This window comes from Lipotes vexillifer, unplaced genomic scaffold (assembly GCF_000442215.2).
Source record: "Lipotes vexillifer unplaced genomic scaffold, Lipotes_vexillifer_v1.1 scaffold1129, whole genome shotgun sequence".
In the NCBI taxonomy this organism is placed as follows: domain Eukaryota; kingdom Metazoa; phylum Chordata; class Mammalia; order Artiodactyla; family Lipotidae; genus Lipotes; species Lipotes vexillifer.
Genome location: NW_006789022.1, coordinates 356050 through 373158, shown reverse-complemented (window position 1 = coordinate 373158; position 17109 = coordinate 356050). Strand labels below are relative to the sequence as shown.

Sequence of the window (17109 nt, the reverse complement as noted above, 5' to 3'; positions counted from 1 at the left end):
GCAGGAATGGGAGCCCCACGGAGACTCTTCCAGAGTGAAGAGCCTTGTTTCCCCCCAGGTCTGGGTTTGACCCTAAGTTGGAAGGACCAGAAGCTGAGAAAGACTTTGGGATGTGAAAGAAATAGCCCTGGACTTGGTTGGAGGTTTAGGTTTAGGGACTTCTCTGGTGGCCCAATGGGTAAGACTCCACGTTTCCCCTACAGGGGGCACGGGTTCGATCCCTAGTCGGGGAACTAAGATCCCGCCTGCTGTGCGGTGTGGCCAAAAGGAAAAAAAAAAAAAAAAAAGGTTTAGCTTTAATTAGGGACATACATGCAGCCCTGCAGCATTCACTCCCCGCACTGAGCCCACATCCTCCTCAGACTGGCTTGTCATCCTGCCCACCCTGCCAGGGCACACTGAAGTTCAGCTGGGACAACAGGTATGAGAGTGCTTTGGAATCTACCAAACACCGTCTAGGCGTGAGGGCTGACTTCCTTACCTCTTTGTCCCCAAACTTAGGTCCCCTTGCTGGTGCCAGGGCTCAACTACCCCCTGGAGACCTTTGTGGAGAGTCTTAGTGACAAGGGCATCTCAGACATTATCAAGGTAGGTTGCCCGTTGGTACTAGTTGGGGAGGTCAGTGTGAGTGAGTGCGGACAAGGCCCCCGGGTGGCTGCCAGGATGGGGTGGGTGTCTGCCCAGTAGAGGCCTCCCAGCCTCCCCCTCCCCTTTGACAGAGCCCTGCACTAGGGCCAGTGCAGACCAGACCGTGCTTGGCCTTTGCAGGAGCAGAAGGGTAAAGGGGGAATGCTGGGGCGCCTTCTCCATAGGTGCTGGTGCTCCGAGAAGGCCAGAGCGCACCCCTGCTCAGCGCCCATATCAACATGCCTGTGAGTGAGGGGCTGGCAGCTGCCTGACGCCTGAGCCCATGTTAAAGCCCCTGTGGAATCAGGACCAGGGAGTTCCAGCCCCTTCCACTGAGCCGGGCAGAGTCCACGGCCCCAGGCCCACTCCAGTGCAGCAGTGTGCTGAGCGACAGCCTCCCTCTCCTCTCCTCGTGTCCCTTTCTCACCACCCTGACCACTGGGTGACCTGTAGCAGCAGGTCAGTGAGTCCCCAGGAGGTTGGGCTCCGTCCTCCTCAGGGAAACCCAGGCATTGGCCCTTTGGGCTCTCACTTCTCCCCACTTTTCCCCAGAAGCCACTCCCAGGTCTGAAGGCAGAGTTCTGAAGTGCTCAAGGTGAGATGAGGGCATAGGCCCAGCCTCCTCATCTGCCGCTTCCCTTAGGCATGTCACTCTGCTGCTGCTGCAGAATTGGCTGGGGCCTTGCCTGAGACAATCAGAGGCTTTTCTTGGGTGAGACTGAGCCCCCTGTTGCTCCCTGGGGTTCCAGAGGCTTGGCTCCTCCCAGCTCAGCTTGCAGGCAGAACACATGCTCTGATCTCCCTGTGTAAGCTCAGCAGGGGGCCCCTCTTTCTAGTCAGGGGGCCCCAGGAATAGCTGCCTTCCCACAGGAAGTCTTGGGCTCAGCCAAGGTCTCAGGCCTGTGATGCTCCATGAAGATCACCAAGGGAGAAGCTGCTGCGGGGAGGCAGAGAGTGCCGTGCAGGAGCTAGTGGCCCCAGCCCCCCACCAGGCTTCTGAAGACCACACAGCTGCTGCTCCTGACTTGGATGCTCGTGCCCAGAAAACATCCCAGGAGAGGAAGGCTCAGCTAGACAGAGCAGAGGTGGGGCCGCGGCACACAGGAGGGGCGTCTCTGGGGTCCTGGGGAGGGGGTTTGGGAGGCAGAAGCCTAGAACTGCCAGTCAAGATGCTCTCCTATGCCCCGGAGCCCAGATCGGTCAGGTGAGTGGCAAGTTCACTGGGCAGTGGCCATAGTGTGAGATTCACTGGAAAGGCATGGACCATAGGTGTTGAGTCAGGTTGAAGATTGAATGAAGGTACATGTTTAGATCTTAAGCATCAGAGACCCACAGTCTGGGCCCTTGGTGCTTCCTGGAGCCCCCTGGCTAGTCTGCCTGGCCCGCCTCACAGCCTTCTTTTGAGTTAGCGCTACCAGGGCCGCCCTGAGCCATTTGTGAGCCAGGAACCCTACTGCCTGAGGAAGGACCTATGTCTTCTGTCTGACCAGGTACAGGCTAGCATGTGGCAGACAGCTCAGGCTTGTGGGAAGTACCCAAATCCCTGTGTGTTTCAGTTTCCCCAAGCGTAAAATGAGGCAGTTTGACCAGATTTAGGTCTAACATCCTAGAGTTGGCAGCCCCTCTAGAGGAAACAAGGAGTCAACTCCAGAAAGGGGGTACTTGACAGGAGTAAGTGCAGAGCTTTTGCTCTTGAGACCAAGGGCCCCAAGCTGATTGATTCTGCTGGGCAACAGCCTCTGTGCCAGAGACAGTGAGGGACAGCCTACAGTCACCCCCTCTCCCCAGGAAATGCATTCTGGGGCCAGGTTAAGAGAAGTAAGTGGACTGGACCAGAGAAAGAGCCCCATCCCCCTCCTCTCTGCAGAGTCCAGCCACTCGCAAACAAACCAATTGGATCAGGGTGGTCTAGACTTTCTAGATCAAGCTGACTGAGGCACAGCTGGAATAAGCAGGAGGTTTCGTCTGGCAATGGAAAGACAGGTAGAGCGAATGTTGCTGTCAGTCAGAGAGATTTCAGCTTAACCTGAAGTCTTCTGAGAGAGCTTATCAGAGATGGAAGGGCCTGCCCTAGCAGGTATTGGGCCCCTTGTCACTGGAGCTGTGTCACTGGGGCTGGGCCAGATGACCTCACAATCCCTTTCACCCCAGTGAAGTGATGAACTGTGTGAACTCGGAACAAAGAAGTCTGAGCTGGGTTCAACTCATAGTTATTCATGATGATGAAAGTGGAGAAACTATTCCTAAGCCCAACCTAATGTGAATTTATATGATATAATACAATGTACCTATTATTAAAAAATATGTGAATTACACTGGTCTGGGCAGTGTAAATAAAGCAATACAAAGCAAGAAACTGTGCATGATACCCAGTGCCCTCACCAGTTAGAGCTCCAAGAAACTGTACACTAAGGATGAGGAGAGTGGTGCCGCCTTTTTTTTTTTTTAAGTATCTAAAAACATGTATCTACTTAGTACTATAGAATTAGGCAGTTTGTTACAAGAAAACAGCCTCTCAGGAATTTCCTGGCGGTCTAGCAGTTAGGACTCGTGCTTTCACTGCAGCGGCCCGTGTTCAATCCCTTGTCAGGGAACTAAGATCCTGCAAGCCTCTCCCCATTCCCCAGTACTGCTCCCATGCTACAGTTCTCTTAGCTATTCTTTAAATATGTTTATGCTTAGACATTATTTCTTGGCTCCCTATCGTAATAGATGAGGCTTATAGCTCTCTTGTGGGAGCACCCTGCCCTCTCCTTTTCTCCCCAGTTTTTAGGTAAATTCATACTCACTGTTTGGATTACTATGTGAAAGTTATCTACTTATTACAGAGCCAAGAATTGGGCTATAATTAAATTACCTTTTTTGTGTACTTATTTTTCATGGAGTTAATAATTGCCCTGTTTTTTCATTTGCTTAGTTTTCTATATTACACCGATTGCTAATTCTTCCTCCTCCCAGTCTGATGGTTCCTCTTTCTTCTGTACACTTCTGTTCATTCCCTGCCTAAGTGAATGCTGTTGGCTCTCTAGAACTGCAGCAAGCACTTCTCCTGGGAATTCTGTTTGCCATGTTCTGGGCTAGATTCCCTAATTCCTGGACCCCATGTCTTTTTTCATAATTCTTCCATTTTTGGTCAGGGAACTAAGATCCCGCATGCTTCACGGCATGGCCAAATAGTAATAATTTGAAAAAAACACTTGGGCTTCCCTGGTGAAATAATGGTTAGGAATCTGCCTGCCAATGCAGGGGACATGGGTTCAAGCCCTGATCCGGGAAGATCCCACATGCTGCAGAGCAACTAAGCCCATGTGCCACAACTACTGAGCCTGCACTCTAGAACCCGTGAGCCACAACTACCGAAGCCCGCACACCTAGAGCCCGTGCTCCGCAACAAGAGAAGCCATTGCAATGAGAAGCCCACACGCTGCAATGAAGAGTAGCCCCCACTCGCCGCAGCTAGAGAAAGCCCGTGGGCAGCAACAAAGACCCAACGCAGCCATAAATAAATAAATAAGCAAACAAATAAATAAAAAATAAGAAAAAAATTATTTAAAAAAAAACTTAAAATGTAAGACAGCAAGAGTATATAAAATGAGCAGGCAAACTTGAAAAAGAATCAAACAGAACCTCTAGAAATGAAAAATAAAACATTTGACACAAAACTCGAGTTGGTACAACCACTAAAAACAAACAAAAACCAAAAAAACTTCAATAGATTGGTTTAGCAGTTGATGAAAGACTTAATTGGAAGATAGATTTGTGGAAATTATTCAGAATGCCAGAAACAGAGAAAATAGGAGCTATTAAGAGACAAGGAGGGGGACTTCCCTGGTGGTCCAGTGGCTAAGACTCTGTGCTAGAACTGATGAAAGACATCAATTCATAGAATCAAGAAACCTAAGGAATCCCATTTAGATAAATACAAAGAAAACCACACTTGGACACATCACAGTAAAATGTAGAATACCAAAGACAAAAAAATCTTAAAAGCAGTTGGAGACAGAAAGTATCTTCAAAGGAACAGTAACAACAAAACAATGAAATAGATGACAGCTGACTTACAGCAACAATAGACACCAGAAGACAGAATAATATTTTCAGTATATTGACAGGAAATAACTATTAGCCTAGAATTCTACACCCAGCAAAAAAATAAAAGAGTAAAACACTAGCCAAGATAGGACAACAGCACAAAATAAAGGAGTAGAAATATATCCAAGGACGTTAATTACAATAGATAAAAATGACTAACTGCTGGGACTTCTCTGGCTGGCAGTTCAATGGTTAAGACTGTGCTTCCACTGCAAGGGGCACAGGTTTGATCCCTGGTCAGGGAACTAAGATCCCACGTGCTGTGTGGCGTGGCCAAAAAGAATGGACTGTGCTTCAGTTATTAGAAGACAAAGATTTAAACAATCCATCTACAGGCCATTCTTAAGAGGCAGAGAATGAAAGTAAAAGAATCAAAACTCAACATACTTGGAATAGAAGGGAACTTTCTCAGCCTAACAAAAGTCATCTATTAAATAAAAAAACACAGCAAACATATTTTATGGTGAAATATGGAAATCATTCCCTCTATTGTGAGAAACAAGTCAAGGGAAGCCACCCTTTCTTCCACCCAGAGAGAGAGGCAAGAAAAATAAGAGATAGTTCCCCGGTGGTCTAGTGGTTAGGATTCTGGGCTTTCACTGCCACGGCCTGGGTTCAATCCCTGGTCGGGGAACTGAGATCCTGTAAGCCGCGTGGCACAGCCAAAAAAAAAAAAAAAACTAAAGAAAAATAAGAGATATAAAAATTAAAAAGGAAGAACAAAACTATCTTTTCATAGATATGATTATAAATACAGAAAACCGAGAAGAATTTTCAAGGAAATGTTTTAGGTTTGTTGGACATAAGAAAATTATTTTCATAAACTATGAATGATAGCATCACAATATCAAATACATAAGAATAAATCTAACCAAAAAAGGCATGATCTTTATGAGAAAACATACATAACTTTATTGAAAACATTAAATGGAGAGATACACCATGTTCACGAACTGGAAAATTCAATTTCATGTGGATGTTGATTTTCCCCAAACTGATCTATAGATTCAGTTGGGTTCCATTCACAATTTCAAGGGGCGGGTTTACTGGTGGAACTTGACAAGCTGATTCTAAAATTTATATGGAAGAGCAAGGGCCAATTAGATCTTAGGAGATCATACACAGGGGTAGATAAAATGATCAGTGGGACAAGAGAGAAAAATAAATTCTATATTCAATGGATCACTATACAGCAAGGAAAAGGAGTGCTCTACAGCCACACACATTTGGATAAATCTTAGAAACATAATATTGAAGGAAAAAGCAAATCACAGAAGAATAAACATGGTGTGGCTCCGTTTATAAAATTCAAAAACATGCAAAACCAGTACAAACATATGTAATAAAATCACAGAGCAAAAGCAAGGGGATGATTAAGACAGCAGTGTTTCCTCTACCAGGGAGGGGCACAGCAGGGACCTCAAAGGAAATAGTATCCATTTCTTAAATGGGGGTGGGGAGGGTGTTGTTCCTATTTTATAAATATTTCCTTGTATCTTTTCACTATTAAAAAAAACAACAAGAAAAGATATTCTGGAGAGTGAGGGGTAAAGCCGTAAAGGAAACAGAAGTCTTCCAATGCTTATGTACGGCACAAAGTGACAGGTACACCAAGTTCCTAACAGAGTTAAAAAACAGTAATAGAGCATGCTGTTTAGAAAAACAAAGAAGTCTTAGCAGCTCAAACCTTTGTGGGCATGGGCGGGGCCTGTCAGAAGGGTGGGCTTCTCTGCGGGTTCTTGGACGGCAAGCCTGCCATGTCACTGAAGGACTACCCCCTCCCCCGGCAGCACTTGTAGGTTTCACTTAACTCCATTTTTGGTCCAGTCTCTCACCCCCACCCTCCCTAGGGCCCCCTGAGATGCAAACCTTCTTCGAAAAGCCCCCGCCTCCACCCCAGCGGGGTAGCGAGGGGTCAGGTGGGTCCTGGGGGGCGGGGCAACCTAGCTGCTTCTCATAGAGACCTTGAATCAGTCCCGGCCCTACTGTCAGCCCCAAACCTTGCCTTCCAAGGTGAACCTCTCCAGGGCTCCTGGGGGCATTCGGGCTGCCTCTTGGCCCCTCCAAGAAGGGAACGCTTAATTTCAACTTCTAATTCTCTAAGAGAGTAAATGAGCCTCTATCCACTTTCCATCTTTCAGAATGTTGTCAGGCTCTTTGGTCTAGTGCTGTCTCCCTCCTATTTTCTTTGTCTTTGTAAATTTACATCATTTTTAATTTCTTTACTATCATTTTAGATTTTAAGAGGAAACAAACTCACATGTTTAAACCTGCCACATTTAACTGGAAATGTCTATTTACTATATTTAAATAAAAGTGTTTAACAAGTAGCTCCTGAAGTGTCCAGAGAGGAGGAGCTTAGCAGTCTCAGCACCATCCAGCCAGCACAGATGCTTGAACATCCCCACCTGATTTCTCTGCCTTGATTTTTTTGGCTGTTCAAGGGTGAAGGAGAAAGCACAAAGATCTGGGTTCAAATCCGGACTCCTCCATTTACTACCATGGGATCTTACCACATCAACTCTCAGAGCTTTATCACCCACATAATTGCTGCCCCAGTGCACCAGGTTAGCTGGAGAGAAGTTCACTGAAATTGTTGCTGTGAAATGTTTCTAACTATAAAGCACTGAACCTGGGAAAGAATTCTGGACTCTCATACCCTGGAACACTACATTCTGCCTTAAGCTGCTGGCCACCCCCAGCTCCAAGGCCGCAGGAGGCAGAGCCCTGGCTGCTCACACCCTCAGGCATTCTGTGGTTCCCAGGCCTGCCAATCAGAGGAACCAAAAACAGCAGCCCAGGCAACAGTGAAGGTCCAGAAACCCACAGAGACGGAGGGAGTCAGAGAACCAAGTGGGCACTTTATTAACCTGGCAAAGGGGCAGATGGGCAGTCCGAGCAGCCCCCTGCCAGACCCTTCACTGTACTCAGGGGCCACTGATAGAGGCAGAGCCACAGGGCCCAAGCCCTGGACACTAGGAGTCCAAGCTGGGCAAGGGCAAGGCTAAGGGCGGGGCTGGAGTTGCCGAAAGCAGGCATCAAGTACCAGCGTACCAGCCTGCCGCCCCTTCTGAGGCTGGGGGTGGGCCTGAAATGAGTTATCTGAGTCCCCTCTCCTATTCCCCACTTCTTGTACAGCTCAGGCTCTTCCTGGAGTCAGGAAGCCATGAGTCCCACATCAGCTGTGGTCTGGAAGGTGATGCCGTCCCCCGGCAACGGGGAGGCCAGGAAGGGCCAGAGCCAGACAAGGACCCAGCGGGGCCCCAGGGCCACCTGCAGGTTGTGGGAGAGGCCCAGGTCGTAAGAGTGCTGGCCCCGAGCCCACTCCCACGTGGTCTGGCCCCTCAGCAGCAACATCCCATGGAAGAGCAGTCCAGCCCCGCACAACAGTGCACCCGCCACACACGTGTCGGTCACGAAGGCCAGCGCGAACTGCGCCAGAGACACTCTGCCTGCAAGGAGAGAGCAGAGAGGGTCAAGGAGAAGCAGCAGGCCCCAGCCGTCCCAGAGCCCAGCTCCTGCCCTCCTCCCGTCCCCTACTCCACCACGAAGCAGGGCGCATTCCTCTGCTCAGCAAACACTGAGTTGTTGCTCCCTGGCCAACCCATGCCGGCTGATGGGAACATACTGGTGAAAAGGGCAGACACAGCCCCCTGCCCTAGATAAGACTTTCACTCATGCATCACAAACTTGTGAGCACCTCCCATGAATACCAGGATGAATGGCAGGTAGCATGTCCGACCTCAGGGAGCTCACAGACAGACATTCAAGAGATCATGTCTCAGTTACTTAATTACAGCTGTGATGTGTGTGACAATGGAAAAGTACAGCATCTTGCATCATCTTGACCCACAGAAGGTAGTAAGTATCAGGTGAACTAATGAACTACAAGATGCCGTGAAATATGTCAAGCGAGAGAAGGCAGACACAAAAGGTTATGTATCGTATGGTGCCATTTATATGAAATGTCCCAAACAGACAAATCCATAGAGACAGAAGATTAGTGGTTGCCAGGGGCTGGGGGCACTAGGGGGAAATAGGGAGTGACTGCTTAATGGGTACTGGGGGCGATGAAAATGGTCTGGAATTAGACAGTGGTGATGGCTGCACAACATGGCGAATATACTAAATGCAACTGAACTGTGCACTTGAGAATGGTTAAAATTATGAGTCTCATGTTACGTGAATGTTTTTTCAATAAAAAAAGAGAGCCTACTGGCGGGGAGATGACATGGAAACTTATTAAGAGGCTCGGGGAAATAAACTTCATCTATTTTGACAGTGATATTTTGGGTGATGCCTGAAGGTTAAGGAGGTGTTTACTAAGTGAAGAGGGGAGAACACATTCTGTGTGAAGGTCCTGAGGCAGGATGGAGAGGTGCCTGCGAGACAAGTGAGTGGACAGTTCTGGAAGCTCAGGAGAGAAGCCCAGGCTGGATACGCAGATTTGTGAGTGGTTGGTAACCGGGCAGTTCCGAGACCCGGCAGAGTGTGTAGGGAGATGAGAATGGTGTCTCGACCTCAGCCAGGAAACCCAGGTCCTTAGGGATCAGATATAGGGAAACCAGGAAGGAAGGAGGAAACCCCAAAGTACAAGCCATTGGGGACATCAAGCGTAGAGCCCTTTAAGGAGGCTGAAGGCCAGCCGTTTTATGAGGCTGAAAGGTCTCATAAGCAAGAAAAGAACACAGAAGGGTCCTCTGGGTTTTGTGGAGACAGAGGCCTGGGGACTGTGGCAGTCTCGGAGGACGGGTGGGGGCAGAAGCCAGTTTGGAGCAGGTGGAGGAATGGGTGGGAGGCAAGGAAAAGCAGCCTATAGCCCAGGCAAGTCCTTTGACTTGGCTGCTGATGGAAGAGCCAGAAGGCATGAGCTGGAAGAGGAGGACGTGGGGTGAAGAGAGGCTTTGTACCAGCTGGGAAAACCCGAAGGAAGCCAGTGGAGGGAGCCTGGAGTGGCAGGAGGAGAAGCGACCCACGGTGTGAGGGCTCCCAGCGGGGAGGAGGGGTCAGGCACCAGGAGAAGCCAGGGCAGTGAGTTCTGCCTCCAGGACGGGACAGCCAATTCTGGACGTGCCATCTGATATCTAATTTCCTCTGTGATGTATTTTCAGGAGAGGTTGGGGCTTGGAGGACAGGAAAGTGGGAAGATCTGAGCTGCAGCCATTAGGGGGAGGAAGCTTATGAGAAACCAGGGCAACCAGGCACCACTGAGGGCCTGTTGAGGTCAGCAGCCATGAACGTGACGTGACACCGACTGCCACATAGTACCAGGCATCTCTGGCAGCTCTCTGCAGCCAAGGGCAGACACAGAGAAGCCAGGAAGGCACAGCGGAAGGAAGACGGAGCAAAAAGTCTTGAGATGAGATGCTGCGGAAGGCTGGTGGAAATGAGGGCGCGACGCTGGACCTGGGGTGGTGAAGGGGGAAGGTGCTGATGGACAGAAAGGTGAGGGCCAGGAGCTCCGGAGGGGGGTCACGGAGCACAGAGTGAGAGATGGATAGGAGAGGTGGTGGGGGCAGAGAGAGGGGTGACATGGGGTGCTCTGGGAGGGGACACATTTTGGATTCTGACACGACTGGGGTGGGGATGTGGGAGTAGGGGAAGGGAGGAGGGGAAGAGAAGGTCAAGAAGCTGGGCGACTGGGGCCATTCACCCACGCTTTCAGATACCTATGCCTTCAGCAAGGCCCAGGGCTGAGAGGGAGACGAGGGGCCGGAGCCCAAGTCTTCAGTGACTGCGGGGAGCGAGTGGGAGACCGTGGATGACCGGGGGTTGGGAGCGTGCAGACAGGAACAGCTGGAGGGCTTGAGTCTCAGTGGAGGCAGGGGGGTCATGAGGAGGGCAGAGGAGGGCTGCTCAGGAAGCCAGTGTGGGCACAGGAAAACCCTGACAGCCCCACTGGGCCTCCCAAGATGCCCCCTGGGCTGCAGAGAGGGGGTCCTGGGGACAGAGCTGGCCTTGGATAGGATGAGACAGAGCCACTATTCAGAGTTGTCAGGGAGTTTAGTAATTGCAGGACAAGGTTACAGAGAGGACCGTGGACAGGTCAGGAGGAAGGAGTCAGGGAAAAGAAAGCCCGAAGCATTTTCGGGGGCAGAGAACAAAGTATAAAAAACCAGTGGGGGGCTTCCCTGGTGGCGCAGTGGTTGAGAATCTGCCTGCTAATGCAGGGGACACGGGTTCGAGCCCTGGTCTGGGAGGATCCCACATGCCGCGGAGCAACTAGGTCCGTGAGCCACAACTACTGAGCCTGCGCGTCTGGAGCATGTGCTCCACAACAAGAGAGGCCGCGATAGTGAGAGGCCCGCGCACCACGATGAAGAGTGGCCGTCGCTCGCCGCAACTAGAGAAAGCCCTTGCACAGAAACGAAGACCCAACACAGCAAAAATAAAATAAATTAATTAATAAACTCCTACCCCCAACATCTTCAAAAATATAATAATTATTATTATGTTTTTAAAAAAAAAACCAGTGGGGTTTCTACCTTGGGTGGTGTCAGAAGAAAGTGTCAACCAGAACACAGCCTCTCAATCAGTCTCCTGATTCAAAACATCCCCTCCCCACTTCCAAAGACTGGACCTTCCCCTGCCTGTAACTTTCACTGGCTCCCCACTGCCCAGTCAGGTAAGGACCAACTCCTCACACTCCATTCAAGGCCCTCCACCATCCAGTCCTCACTTACTGCCCTAGCCTTAATTCTCACAATTCCCACCAAATGCCTTCACTACTCCGTGCCCAACCTCCAAGCCTTTGTTCACACTGCTCCCCTAGCTCCGAATGCCCCCCACTTAGAATGCTCTCTCACCGTCCCATCCCCCTCTCGGTGAAATCCCACTAGTCTTTCCTCCCCTGATTCTCTCAGCCAGAACTCTGTACCTACGCTGAGGCCCTGTATTTTACCAGACCACACACCCAAGTGAATACCAGGCTCCCTTCACCTCCCGTAATTGACATTGGGACTAGGTCCCCAGGGCGCTGCCTGGAGAACCAGCCGGAAATCCCATCGCCTACCAGAATGGGCCTCTGCCTCTCTGTGGAGGCCTCCCTGGCCCCCCACCTGTGAGCAGCATGAGCCAGGGCAGCAGGAGGAGGGCGGCAGTGTGGAGGGGTGTGTGGGCTCGCAGCAGGGCTGACAGGGCAGGGCCCAGCAGCACAGAGACGTGCAGCAGGACGCCTGCGGCGTGAAGCAGCAGACACAGGAAGGGCCGGTAGTTGTGGAAGCCCACGCAGCGGCCCAGCAGGCGGCAGTGGTGGTCCCGGCGAAGGATGCAGATGCGGCAGGCAGAGCAATGCCCGCTGCGCGGTGGCACCTGGCTTTGGCACTGGTAGCAGTAACTGCAGGGAAGGAACCACAGGGTCAGTTCCCCCAGCAGCTCTGAGTGCCCCATTTCATGCCCGGTCAGCCCCTGAGCCCATCCTGGGGAAGCAGGCACAGCCCCTGCCCTCTCTAAGCTTCATGCTCTTCACAGGTAAATGCAGGCTAAACACCACTTCCCAGGCCCTGCCATTCCTGGCACAGCAGGTCTGAGGGCTCTCCCAGCTCTGAGAGCCCCAGTCCTGAGGCCTTTCTCTGGTCTCTAACATTCGGAAGCAAACTTCTCCTGTCCTCCACTGTTACCACCTCCATCCAAGTCACCATGAGCTCCCCCCTGGATTACTGCAACAGCCTCTTGCCTGGCTTCCCTGACTCCACCTTTGTCCCAACTGGTGTAGTCTCACCCCAGCAGCCAGACTGATCCTTTTAAAATCTAAGTCAGGGGAACTCCCTGGAGGTCCAGTGCTTAGGACTCCGCGCTTTCACTAACGAGGGCCCGGGTTCGATCCCTGGCACGGCCAAGAAAAAAATAAATCAAGTAAATAAAATCTAAGTCACGTCCCTCCTCTGCTCAAAACCCTCCAATGGCTCTCCATTTCACTTCTAGTAAAAAGCAAAGTCTTCGAGGTCTTACAAGGTCTTTATGTCTCTGACTTCTCCCCCCTCACTCCACTTTGGCCACACTTGCTGTTCCTGGAATATGCTGGGCACACAAATGCCTCAGAGTCTTTGCATCATCTGTTCCCTCTGCCTGGAACATTCTTCCCCCAGATGACTCTGGCTAACTCTCTCCCCCCTCCAAGTCTTTGCTCAGATGCCACCTTCTCAATGAGGCCTACCTTGACCACCCTATTTCAAACTGCAATTTGAGTCTCCTTTATCCTGCTCTTTCTGTTTCCTTACCACCAACACCTTCTAACATTCTACATTATTTTCTGATTTATTACGCCTAAAGTTTATCATCTGCCCCCTCCCTGAAATCAGGAATATGTTTTATTGTACCTCCAGTGCCTGGAATAGTACCTTGCACGTAGTAGGTACTCAAATATTTGTAAGTGGATGAATGATACTCCTTCTGCCGTCTGGTTCAAGCGGATCTTACTGTAAACTGGTTCTAACATCTTCAGGTCCTGAGGCCCTCCCCCTGCCCAAAGCTCCCGCTTCTCCCCCCGCCAGATCCCGTGCCCCACTCACGCCCAGCCCTGGCCCAGACCACGGCCGGCCAGCATCACACCCCGGATGCTGGGGTCCGAGCGCAGGAAGAGCCCCACGTTGCCCAGTAGGTTGAGCAGCTGAAAGGTTGCCAGCGCAAGCTGCAAGGTCCGGGCCAAGGGTCCCAGTGGGGGCGGCCCGGGACCCAGTACCAGCACGTAGGCCAGCTCCAGGCCCACGGCCGCGGCCCACAGCGCGGTGAGCACAAGAGGAAGCCGCGCCGACGCCGCCTCTGCGTTCCCCACAGCCCTGGGCTGCCCCATGGCCTGGACCCACTAGCGGTCGGATCCTGGGTACCCCACCGCTTCCGTATTGGGGCGGGGAGAGTGGCAAACGGACGTCTGTTACGACCAATAGAAGCTCTGAAGGGGTGAGCGAGCGTTGAGGTTCACGGGGAGGGCCCGCAGATTTGGAGATGTGATTGAACGGCCGAACGAGCCAAAGAGATGCTTGGAATCCCGTTGGCGCTAGAGCCGGTAGGGCAGCGCGGTGACAGCCCACCCGCGCAGGCCCCGCCCCTCCCGCAGAAGCTCCGCACGCTGGTCCCGCTGGCCCGCACTCCGGGAGGATTGAGTTGCAGCTTTGGTGCTGTCGGTGTTTCGCGGCTCAGCACATTTCCCCCTCTCCCTCTAGTCGCCCCGATATTAATAGCCCTGCTTCGGCCCATCCAGCTGGCTTGGAGCCTCTCCCCATGCTCTAGTGTCTCCCTTCATCACGCCAGAAAACATTCAAAACAGCTCGGCGCCTCGGTGTTTCTGACTGTGAAATGGGAATAGTGCTCCCTGTTTCCCACCAGCGCGGCGCAGGAAAAGGGTCACGAGGCCCAAAAGGTAGCTTCTAGAGCAGTCTGCAGCCACTATTATTATCGTCATCTTCGTTGTACATGTGAGGAAACAGACTCAGAGAGGGCCCGTGGCTTTCCCAAGAGTCACACAGCGCCCAAGCTGCGGAGCCGGAACGCGAACCCCGGATCTCCGCCACGGGGTACACCCCAGTGCCCCCAAATTCTGCAGTCTCCTAGCCTCAGGACAACCTGCCTGGTCCCGACCCGAGTGGCCTCGCCCCCATCCGGCCCCTCCCTTCTCCCCCATATTTAGCAGGAATCCGATCCGGGGCTGGGCCGGGTGCTACTTAACGCGGCCCCCATGTTCTGGAGCGCGCCGAGCGGAGCGGAGCCAGGAGCCCGAGCGAGATGATGATGGTTATGCAGCCCGAGGGTCTGGGGACCGGGGAGGGGCCCTTCGCGGGCGGCGGCGGCAGGGGCGGCGAGTACATGGAACAGGAGGAGGACTGGGACCGCGACCTCCTGCTGGACCCGGCCTGGGAGAAGCAGCAGCGGAAAGTGAGTGCTAGCCCATTTCCTGATGGCAAAACTGAGGCCTGAGAAGCCAGGCGGTTTGTCCTTGGCATCTCAGCAGGTCAGGGGCAGAGCCTGTCTTAACCCTCAGTGCCACTTCCTCGCCCAGGCTCTGACCATCAGTCCTCTGCTGTCCCCCAGGGCCCGAAGAGAGGGCTGGAGACCCTCACGAGGGGTTTAGGAGGACAAGAAGAGTTTCAGGGGTCCCCACCCCACAGGGTTCATTCCCCTGGGCCCACTGCTCCACTTCTGCTAAGGAATATGGTTTGGGCAAAGCCCGGGAGATCCAAGTTCAGGGTGTGGGTGGGGTCGGGAAGAATGATCTTTGTCTCCACAAGCCCAGTCTCTAGTGAAATATTCCCAGACCCCACCTGCAGACTTGCAGCCAGGCAGCTAGAGGACTTGGGAGTGTGGGGAAGGGGTAACCGTCACAGACCTCTTCCCCACCCTCTCTATGTTCTCTCCAGCGTGGTGTCCGTGGTCACTCTATCCCAACTGTCAAATGAGGAAACGGGCTGAGATGGGACCCAAATCATATGCTGTCAGAAAACAGGACGCCCCGCAACCTGAGGGTCTTTGCCCATTGCTTGCCCCACCCCCATTCTTTCCCAAGATACCCCTCCTCACCCCAGGGGCCCTGAATCTGCTAAAAAGCCCACAAGGTCGGGGAGGAGGGGAGCCCTGGGTTCCCTTTTGTGGTAGGTAACCTGACTCTTTGGCCAGATAGACATTTCGTGCTGAGACAGCACCTTGGAGAGCTGAGAGGGGCACATGGGCAGCTGCTGCCCAGGCCCAGCCTTGTAAGGCACTCGGACCTCCCCTCCCTGATCTATTTTCACTCCCAGACTTTCCCAAGTGGAGGGGGCAGGACACCTGGGGACCCAAAAGAGAAAATGATCCAGGCTGGAGTGAGGAAACTTTGGGGAGTGTGGCAGGACAGCAGTAGGAGTGTACCACGACGTCATTAGACCCTGCTCAGCACTTGCCAACAGTGTATGAGTCCAGGAAAGGGCAGGGGAACAGGGGTGTTTGGTGGAATTTGCAGGATCTGAGAATCCCAGAATTTAGAATCAGAGCATTTCTGCTGGGTTAGTTGATAGGAGATGACCCCAGGGGCTGGGAGGCTCAGCTGACTTGGCTAGGGTGCCCGGGGTGACACGCCTCCCCCCAGACTCCTCCTGCACCTGTCTCCAAGCAGGGCTGTGGTCCTTGGGTCCAGCAATCTCCCAGTGATGTCATCCCTGCCCCTGGCTCCAGCTGCCATCTGCTCTGCAACAACTCCTATCCCCACCACCCACCCACCCAGGCCTCTCCCAGATCCAGGTCCACATGCCCCTCATAAGATACAGGCTAGTCTGTAACCTGCTTTCATCACTTAAAATATCAGGAGCATCCTTCCAACCCAACTTACAGCCACCCACCTCACTGACTCATTCAATGATTGCACAGAGTAGACGCTCTGTAAATTCATCAGCACCCCCTGGAGCTGGACATTCCGGTTGTTTCTCATCTAACATTGTTTATTACAATGTAATGAACATCTCTGTGCTCAGTTTTAGTCCCACCCCCATGCCTGCTTCTCCTCCATGTCTTGAAGCACTCCTGCCTCCCCCACCTGATAACCGAGTCCTCTTTATTCAACCTCACTGCAAACATTCATTCATTGTTTCTTAGGGAGGTCCTAGTATGTGCCAGCCACTGTTTTAGGTGCCAGCAATTCAGCAGGGGACAAAATTAAAGACACCGCCTCACGGAGCTTATCTTCTAGCAAGGACAAATGTTTCCATCTCATCCACTTCATCCTGCCCTGTCCCACTCACTGACACCTTTCCTCCCTCACCCTGGTCTCAGTCGGCACCTCCTCACTTCTCCCTTCTGCTCTGCGAAGCCATTTGTCTCCCCTCTGCAACCAGAATGAGCTTTCTAAAACACAGTGCTGCCCCTCCCTGTCCTGTGCCTGAAAGCTTCCCTTGTTGCCCTCAAGATCAAGTTCAGACTCCCTGGCTTAGCACTCAAGATTGTGCATGACCTGGCCTCTGCCGCCCCTCCGGCCTGCCTCTCACCGTGTATACCCCAACACCCCCAGAGCAGTGCCCAGATAGCTGTAGCTCCGCAAACCTAGTAACTGTTTCTCATCGCCAAGCACTTGCCCGTGTGGCTGCCCCTGCCTGGAATGCCCTTGCCTGCCCTTCCCTGCCTGAGTAACTCCTGCTCTTCCATCACAGTTCTGATCAATTATTAACCTTCCCCAAGAGGTTGATATGAAGAACTTGATATGAAGAACTCCTCCCCTAGTCTCCCCAATACTAGTCTCTCCCAGCACTCCTCAGACCAACAGGACTCTTTGACTGACTGAGTTCCTTTAGGGCAAGGAGCAAATCTCACTAAAAGTCATGTTTGTCAAATGAAAAATGCCCCTTCCTCCACCACGGAGGCCTCACCCAGTCCTGCCTTTCCTCCTGCCCTATCTCGACCCAGCACCCACTTACCCAGCGGAGGGAAAGA

The 17109-nt window shown here is 52.2% G+C and overlaps 3 protein-coding genes across 4 annotated transcripts in view; 2 read left to right on the top strand and 1 right to left on the bottom strand.

Annotated features, from left to right (window-relative positions):
- The window catches only part of BBS1 (Bardet-Biedl syndrome 1), a 16437-nt gene extending 15538 nt beyond the window's left edge, over nt 1–899 (top strand). The window contains exons 16-17 of the mRNA XM_007461936.1: nt 502–588; nt 813–899. Coding sequence (XP_007461998.1) covers nt 502–588; nt 813–899 — 174 coding nt within the window. The remainder of the gene's footprint in view (nt 1–501; nt 589–812) is intronic.
- A 6870-nt stretch (nt 900–7769) lies between these two features.
- Nucleotides 7770–13510, bottom strand: ZDHHC24 (zDHHC palmitoyltransferase 24). The gene is made up of 3 exons (XM_007461935.1): nt 13230–13510; nt 11778–12055; nt 7770–8171 (listed from the first exon to the last, which is right to left on the bottom strand). Exons 1-3 carry the CDS (start codon nt 13508–13510, stop codon nt 7876–7878), a joined length of 855 nt encoding a protein of 284 aa, XP_007461997.1. The 3' UTR covers nt 7770–7875.
- Nucleotides 13511–14042: 532 nt separating this feature from the next.
- Nucleotides 14043–17109, top strand: part of ACTN3 (actinin alpha 3) — a 13557-nt gene continuing 10490 nt past the window's right edge. Inside the window, exon 1 of one of the 2 annotated variants that reach the window (XM_007461934.1) lies at nt 14043–14259. Coding sequence is in view for 1 of the 2 variants with exons in the window: in XM_007461933.1 (XP_007461995.1) it covers nt 14440–14589 (150 nt within the window). In the remaining variant the exon portion in view is untranslated. Of the gene's footprint in view, nt 14260–14347; nt 14590–17109 lie in introns of those variants that run through there. The other variant, XM_007461933.1, reaches the window with a different exon arrangement.

What these genes read in the sequence shown, in the direction of transcription:
- ZDHHC24 (XM_007461935.1), bottom strand. Translation starts at nt 13,510, where the DNA reads ATGGGGCAGCCCAGGGCTGTGGGGAACGCAGAGGCGGCGTCGGCGCGG. An exon ending in GGTCTGGGCCAGGGCTGGGC is followed by an intron (nt 12,056 to 13,229) that starts GTGAGTGGGGCA and finishes CCTTCCCTGCAG; the next exon opens with TTACTGCTACCAGTGCCAAA. An exon ending in CTGGCTCATGCTGCTCACAG is followed by an intron (nt 8,172 to 11,777) that starts GTGGGGGGCCAG and finishes CTCTCCTTGCAG; the next exon opens with GCAGAGTGTCTCTGGCGCAG.